Source organism: Atta colombica, unplaced genomic scaffold (assembly GCF_001594045.1).
Source record: "Atta colombica isolate Treedump-2 unplaced genomic scaffold, Acol1.0 scaffold295, whole genome shotgun sequence".
Lineage (NCBI taxonomy): Eukaryota > Metazoa > Arthropoda > Insecta > Hymenoptera > Formicidae > Atta > Atta colombica.
In genome coordinates this window covers 193,296-202,130 of record NW_017259398.1, presented here as the reverse complement: position 1 = coordinate 202,130, position 8,835 = coordinate 193,296, and the positions used below count along the sequence as shown (strand labels likewise).

The window sequence follows — 8,835 nt, the reverse complement described above, 5'->3', positions numbered from 1 at the left end:
AATTTTCTTTAAAAATATAATATAATATAATGAGTTAATTGTTCAAAAATATTCACAAATAAATGCAGTACATATTCACTTACATTAATCTTATGGATAACAGTTGCTATTATGGAAATTCGGAGCTCATTCTTGCCACAGATATAAACGGTAATATTAATTTTAATATTAACAGATTTATACCTATTAATCTTAAAAAATTAATATATTTTATTATCATTTATCTAGCATTAATTATATAGCAAACGGGATACGATTGTCTATGATAATAACTGTTATCCATAGACATCTATGGCCACATACATAATTGTCGTGTTCTTTTTAAATAACAATTGAAGACATTTACGGGTAATAAATATTGACGATCGTTAAATTTGACTAGTCGGAAACACGCGCCGTTTTCATGGTCGAACGGTCATGAAGGCGACTGTAAAAATCGGCTGTCTTATCCATCACTCGAGCAAAGTAATGCTGAGAGATCACGGTCACCAGCAGAGATCGCATCCTTTCTCGTTCCGGTTACTTTCACTGGAAGACCGATGACCGGTTGAACGTTTGAAAGTCGAGAAAGCCGTTCTTGGCGATCCCACCGTCTATAGATGCCGCTCACGGTTGTAATCGGCAAGAATGGAATCAAAAGCAGAGGATCAGCAGAGAATAAGGAAAGTGAAAGGATCGAGAAGGGCTCGGCAAGAAAATAATAATTCGTGAATTAAATTGGGTTTTTATATAGCTTATCATACGAATGGTAATTGTCTGTTCAAAGATGTAGCCTTTAATTAACTTTTTCAACGTTGATTTTATAATGTTTTTATTATAATGCTGATTTGATTGCCAAATTTTTTATGTAGTAATCAATGAATTTTATCAATAGATCACTTTCTCACTTCAAACACAACTAAAAAATGATTTTCGAATTTTTATCATGAATGAGTCAAAATATTATCTTGATCAACTTAGTGAACTTATTTAAGTACCTATATTAATGACAATTTTATTCTAATTTCGCTGAAATATTTTTAATTTTGTTTGACAAATATAACAGATCCCATTGTATAATATTAATATTTTTAGAAGTACGTAATAATAACAGCTGCTTGAAAATTTCTTGCATTTGAATATTTTGTACGGCAGATCGTTTTAATTCCGACTGCGAAAAGCTGATCTTGATCTTGATTGTAAGGTAAGGTCGTTCGGTGCACCTTCATCAGGATTTCTTGCGGAAGTGTGTGAAAGTAATAGTTGTTGGACGAATCGCATCGATGAAGGCTACATTGTAGCTCATCATTTAATGTAAGTAGAAGGAAGTCCGAAAAGCGGATAAAATTTCTTTCATTTAATCGAGACGCAATGTTTGCAGATTTTTTGCAATAATATATTTCGAACATATTAATAATAAATCACGTATAAGATAAATAAAGATGAAGACATGAAATATAAAGACGCGGAAGTATTAAGCTATTCATTCACTGATACGTTTAAATGTTTGCTTCGACTAATACCGTACATTTATGTACAATAATTGTTAATTCCTACATCTGCTTTGCGCAATTTCCTCGTTGGCACTACAAGTACCGACGCGATGTTTCTTAACTCATTAAAAAGATAGCGAATAAATTAAGATACTATAAAAATAAAGAAAGTGACGAAAAAAAAAAAAAAATTTTATCAATATATAAAGAACATAATTATTGAAAAATTAAAAAATTTTAAAATTCTATCTTTTTCACAAAAAAATATACTTAATATTAATAAAAAATAATGATCATTCACTACTTTAGCATGAATATGCGGTTTGTTTGAAGAGAGTAACATTCAGCAGCTATATCGTATAATAGTAGAGAGTTTAAATATATGGAATGGTCGTCGGTTCTTCGGCAGTAAAAGAGAAGAGTATGTATTCATATTTTTACATAATGCGAATAAAAGAATACTTGTCTAAAACACTTCATTGTTTATTTGCTATTAAATATTTTTTACGGATTTTTTTTTAAGGATAATATCTCGATAAATATCATGACATAAATATCAGACATTACATGATTAGCAATAAGACGTAACATAAGAGATACAATCTATCATATTCTTACAGTCTAATCATTTTATATATCGTTGTAATATATATAGAGATCTTTAGTATCGTTAACTAAAATACTTCCTTATTAATTGACATTATACGTGATAAATATGTGAATGATAAATACATCATCATGAAATAACATTTTTAAATGTACTGATATAAAAATGTTATCACATATGTTTCAATGTATATATTTCAATGTATATAAAAATGCAGCAATATAAGTGAAAGCATATACGACAAAATCATTTCTACCGGAAAAGTTTTATTATTTACCTACAAAAAAAGCGTAAAATAAAAGAATGTTTAGAAATTAAAAGATTTCCTATATATTTCCTGTATATTTCCTCGAACAGCATTGATATCGATTCTTGACTCTTAAATCTTGATTAAATATAAGAAAAACATGTTTTGCTTAGACTAGTAATTTTATTTTGCTAAGGAAATCTATTTCGTTAAAATTGAAGCTCTATTAAGATTGAAGAGTAGAATTATATTCTTCTCGAATCATAATAAATGCACATGCTCGAGCATTGAATTGATGGATGATATAACGGAGATACCGTGTCAATGTCAGCTTGTGCGGAATCAAGGCCAGCAATTTGTGACAAAAAGAAGTCTCCGCTTGCCGCGGCTAGTGATCATTTTGTCACGAAATTTGCCGCAGAGGCTTGAATGATAAGGGAAAAGAGTGAAAGGAGAAGGAGCGGCACGATACAACCGAGAGAGCCTCTCACGGTTATTCGCCACAAGCAACTGTCTTTCTCAATGTAACGCGGTATGCGTTTCCGTCTCTTCCCGTTCACTACACTCGGTCGCTCTCACCCTTTTATTTTCACTCACTCTTCCTTTCCCTGCACCCTATTCTACCTCCCGCGTGTTCCTGTTACTTTCTATTTTCTTACCCGACAGTATTTACGCGCTCGAGATGTACACATGTGTACGAAATCCATTAACGCACTGTACTGTAGGTAGACAATGTAGACATGGCGACTGAAGAATCATAAAATTTTAATTGAATGTTGTAAATCATTTTAATAAATCATTTTTTATCTGTGAATTTTTTGAAGATGTAAGCTCTTTTTAGTTAAGAAAAAAATATCTTTATCGTTACTAGTTTTTGACGTTTAACGGTCTAAATGTTGTTTTTTATATAAAAAGATAATTATTTTTTCTGAGATAACATGTCTATGTATAATAAACATTTAAGAGAATATTTAAAATCTATAATAATATATAATAATATTTCAAAACATATTTTAACAAAAATTTATTTAACGAAAGAAATTTAAGTATTATCTCTGACAACATTCTTAATATAAATTTAATATAAATATTTATAAAATCAAAAAATTCGAAAAAAATCTTTAAATTAAATAAATCCTTAAATCTGTTGAAGATAGCGTTTTTGCAATAAGTTATATTATTTATTAAAATTTATTAGCTCTTTCAGTTTTTTGCAAATCTTTTATTAGCTTATGATTTATAGCTCTAAATGATTTTGTTAATAAAAAATTAAAAATTAGCACAAAGATATTTAGAGCAAATGCAGTTCAATGAATATCTAAATTGAATACCATTCAATGAATACCATTTGAATATCTAAAACATCTTGTATAAAAAATTTTCCGCGTAATTAACGCTACTGTAAGGTACGAGGTAATTTTCCACTCTGTGCTTTCACATGGTTGTATTAGTAAAAATCTCCCAACAATTAAATAGTGAGTTGTTTGAGTAGATATACTTGTTATTTCATTGTTGCGAATGTAACGAAATGTATACTTGCATATATTGTAGTTGTTGGCAATAACCTATACACCAGCAATGAAATGTGAAGATTTGAGAAAGTTGAAGTTTAAATTGGATTGAAATTTATTACATCTATTGTTCTCACTAATTTTATTCTCATTAATTTTATATTAATAACACAAATTCAATAGACACTGGGAATTTTTTTTCAGTGTACTTTTTAGATCTGATTAATTATTAAAATAAAAAGAGAATCATTCTGAGGCAAAATAATGAAATTCTTTTATATAATTATTATTTAATCAGCAAAAAGCACAGAAAATAAAATGATAATATTTATTTTTTAAATTTATTCTCCTCTTTTGTAAATTTCTTTTAATTAACAAATATTTATTATAAAGGAGAATCTTAAGTTAGGGCTGTTTTTCGACTAAAATGAAAAAATTCCGAGATATATAAATTAGAACTTTTAAGCAGAGTCAAGTGTATCGATTATCTTGAGGATTGCTAACTTAGTCCTTTAATATGACATTTAACTTGTACATCTCGAAACTTTTTCATTTTAACAAAGAAGTAACTTTAACTTAATATCCTCCTTTATTTACATCATGAAGTTTATTTGACATCTCAAAACCGTTGCGTGCTTTTTCAGATAATATCAATTTACATAATTACGTTTACTATATCCATATATTAATTTAAATGTTAATTAAACAAATTATGCTTACTTTATTCATTTTATACAATATAAGGTAATATCGGTTATAAGAAATCAGTAATCATTAATAATCTAAGAATATCTTTGATTAAATGAGACAAAATTTGAAGTAGCATGCAATTAATTTAAAACTCATATACCTCTCAACTCATAACTTCTTTAACTTTATAATAATCTACACACACACACACACACACACACACACACACACACATACGTAAAATAAAAATTGCATTTAAAATTAAGATAAAATATAAATACGTTATTATTTTCGAGAATTTTCAGAATTTTCGAAAAATAATTATATCAGAGCTAAATTACTTTTAACTGTACGATGTGTTTGTGTTATTTATATACATATTATAATACGTTACATGCATGTTCGTGCTAGTTTGTGGTGAATCCGATATCCGCGATCGGTTAAAATCTGTATAATTAATACAATTGCTTAATCAAAGTATAGATAGACTTAATTTCTCTCACGCGATATGCGTAACAAACGATAAGTGGTCGTTGCTGAGTTCAATCATGTAAGTTAAATCATATCTGTGTGTGCGTGTAAACGTATATAATTCTGTGTTACATTATTATAAATACTTTAAAGAAATATATGCGTTCTCATACAATTAATACTTTATGAATAATGTATTATCGGAGAAGAGTTAATGTTTATATCGCATTATTTATATATATCATTGAAAAAGATGTATGATTTGTGTATGGCTTCAATACACAATGACTTCGATGCCAACTTTATGCAGGGAAATTAAAATATTATCTACTAAGAAAAATTGTTAACAGATTTTACTTAAATTTTGTAAGTGATTTTGTGACTTATTGTGACGTATTGTGACTTATTATAGTTTCTATATCATTCGTTGACCTGTACCTGCACTTACTCAAATAAATAAATTATAATTAATAATTTATTATCTTTATTTATTATCTGTAAAAATGGATTCACGATAATAAAGATCAAAGACATATGTTTAGATTTCATTTTCTTATGCAGCATGTGCAAACATGCATTTCTTTTATAACTGAAATATTTGAGCAAGAATCATAAAGAGATATGCGAATTGTCTATAATATTTTATTTTCTAGTTGATTTTATTCTGGAAATCGGAGAAAGTGTATAATCAATAGAAGTAATAATTCTGAATCAATATTAATACTTTTTTTATCTACGTCTACTCACATACCGCGCCAAACTTATAAATCATAAAGATCAATGCAATGCGCTTATCACGAATTGCCAATTGCAATGGAATTCTTAAATAATATAGTGCGAGAATAAAAGCATCAACAATATCTTTGATTAATCTACCAATATAATTTTTGCTCAGAGATAAGGTCAGACTAGTAAGAAGATCAGGACAATTATAAAAGAAAATCTTTTCTCCATTTTTTTCATTTCTCTTTCGTTTATAAAATTTGGTATACAACGTTGTGAAGTATCAGCTGTAGAAACTAGTAAGACACTATACTGCATATGCTCTAATTACCGAAAATAGTTAGTGGCAATCAATCATCATAAATATCGATATACATATGTTGGCAAAATCGAGAAAGCTCAAATGTGAATTTCTCTAGGACCAAGCTGGATCACGGTTGTTTTTGTTCACTGAAACGCATTATGTGCCTACATGTAGTAGGTATCATCTGGTACATGTACTTCGGGTATACGGCGAGGAGGTATGCCCACCAGTTTTGTACGTCATCGCGCGGTCGATTTCTTTTTGAGTGTTCTTCCGAGAGTACCTCCGGTGTGGTGGTATCCGATCTTTATTTCATCCCCACTCCTTTCTTCCGGTATTTCCTCTCGTATATATATACAGGTAAGACCGCGACTGCAAATATATGACAGTGTATACTGGGTCGCCGTGGTGAGCTGTGGAGGAAGGAAAAAGTTCAAGATCCGGTAGCGTCCTGGATACCAGAATGGAAATCAAATACGCTGTAAGATATTTAAACGGATAAAAACCGTCGTTTCACTGAGAATATAGGACTTCGCGTGCAATCGATGTTTGAAAGTGTCTTCGTTCAGTGGATTTTTTCGCATTCAAATCTACAGTCGCGCGAATAACAGTTTTATAATTTCGTTTTATAATTCTTTTTAAAAAAAGAATTGTAATAATTAGAAACTTTAACTTAATAAGTACAGAATAATATATAATGAAATAGTTTTCTGTGTTACAGTTATTAAATTTTAAAATTGTAAGTCGAAATTAATGATTACAAACAACAAAATTTGGTGTAAGGACAGATCTTTTTTAGTACAGAAAAAATAATTTCAATCAATCTGAAGTATGAAGTAATTAAAATTATACTTAATTATAATAAAAATTTTCAACACACTATATTTATAATGCATGTTTTTGTTATTTAAATAATTTGATTAATTAAAAAATTTTATTGTAACTGAGAATTGTTGTTTTAGCAATTATTTTCAATCTTATTTTTTGCACAATAAAAAATCTGTTTAAAAATAAATAACAATATTTAATGGAAAAAATACCATTAATAAGGTTTTTATTTCTCAATACCTAAATGATTTTTTTTTGTATTTTATTTTGTAAAGTATAAGAAAAAAGCTATAAATTGTTCAACTTTCAGTTTTTTTAAATCCTTAATTTTTTGACATTTTTGGATGTAATAGAACTTTATATTTTTTTTCTAAAAATACATAAGAATAACCATTCAGATTTTGAGAAAGAGTAATATTGTAAATCAATATTATATATATAAAATCTTTTCAATTTTTATAATACATAAGGACACTCATAAATAATTCTCGGAAATAATAAGTAAAATACGTTTTTTAAGTTATATGATATACCGCATTTAGGATTACATCTAATATATTCATATAGCTGAAATTTAAAAAAAATAATGGATTATTAAAAAGATTTATTTAATTGCAGATAAAGGTCATCATTCTTGCAAATATTCTATCAGTAGGCTTCGCAACCTTCGGACATGAGCAGTGAGTCCCAATCATAAAAATATTAGTAAAATTTACTGGTATTTAATGGTTGATGAATTATGTTTTCAGAGAATGTTAGATTTAATTTTATAACTAAAAATAGAGAAAATACCATAAATAAAATAAATTTATATCATTTTATAGCAGCCTACTTAAACGCTCATGCGTAATTAATTACACGTTTGTGTGTAATTAATTTATTCAAGATCCAATTAATTCATGTACAAATTAGTGAAAGAAGATGAGAAATAAGATTCTTCATATGTCTGTAATTACCGACATCTTAAAATGTTCGTTAATTAGAACCGCACTGTTCCTCCTTTTAAGCACACTTTTTGTATTTCAGTGTGCATATAAGGATACACTTGCCGGAGGTAGTGCAGCAACATGAAAAACATATCATAAAATATGAAGATCATGGCGGAGGAGGTCACGGAGGTGGAGGTGGAGGCGGCGGAGGTGATGATCATCACATTGATGTCTCCGGTCCTGGAGACATAGGAGGTGGCCATGGAGGAGGTTTTGGAGGAGGTCATGGAGGTGGATATGGAGGAGGCGGTGGTTTCGGAGGTGGTTTCGGAGGGGGTCATGGAGGAGGTCATGGAGTTGGTGGAGGTTTTGGAGGAGGTTTTGGAGGTGGTCATGACGATATTGGCGGAGGTAAGGAGAAATTTTATGAAAGATACGTTCTAATTTTGAATGTTGTTATTTTTTATAATATTCAAAGTATCAATTATTTTGTTTATAAAATGAATTTGTAAAGATAGAGATATTCAAGAAAAAAAACGCCGAAAGAGAAATAATATTATACTATACCTATGTATTATTTATTAAGCAATTAATATGTGTGATTAATGACTAAATGCATTATATAGTGATAAAATGCATTAAGAAAATGCAAAGAAATTAAAGTAATTTAATTATTAATCTAAATTATTTTAAACATGAATAGAAATTTATTCTATTTTAATTATTCTTGTTTAAATATTCTTTAAAAATTAAAAAAATTCCTTTTTCTTTCTTCTTTCATTCTTTTTCTCTTTCTCTGTTTTGTATCATATTTAATATAATTATAATAAAATCAAAATAAAAACAATAATTTATTTTAGGAGGTATCATCGTAGATCATGGTGGTGGTCATGGAGGAGGCTACGGCGGTGGCGGTGGTTTTGGAGGTGGCCATGGAGGAGGTGGTTATGGCGGGGGGGGGGGCGGAGGAGGTGGTATCATCATAGATCATGGAGGACATGGTGACGGCGGCGGCGGTTTTGGAGGTGGTCACGGAGGTGGCGGTTATGGCGG

General features: G+C 29.2%; 1 protein-coding gene across 1 annotated transcript in view; it reads left to right on the top strand.

Moving 5' to 3' along the window:
- The first annotated feature begins 6,419 nt into the window (after positions 1-6,419).
- The window catches only part of LOC108690129 (glycine-rich cell wall structural protein-like), a 3,960-nt gene continuing 1,544 nt past the window's right edge, over positions 6,420-8,835 (top strand). The window contains exons 1-4 of the mRNA XM_018197266.1: positions 6,420-6,506; positions 7,472-7,533; positions 7,880-8,193; positions 8,643-8,807. Coding sequence (XP_018052755.1) covers positions 6,489-6,506; positions 7,472-7,533; positions 7,880-8,193; positions 8,643-8,807 — 559 coding nt within the window. The 5' untranslated portion in view covers positions 6,420-6,488. The remainder of the gene's footprint in view (positions 6,507-7,471; positions 7,534-7,879; positions 8,194-8,642; positions 8,808-8,835) is intronic.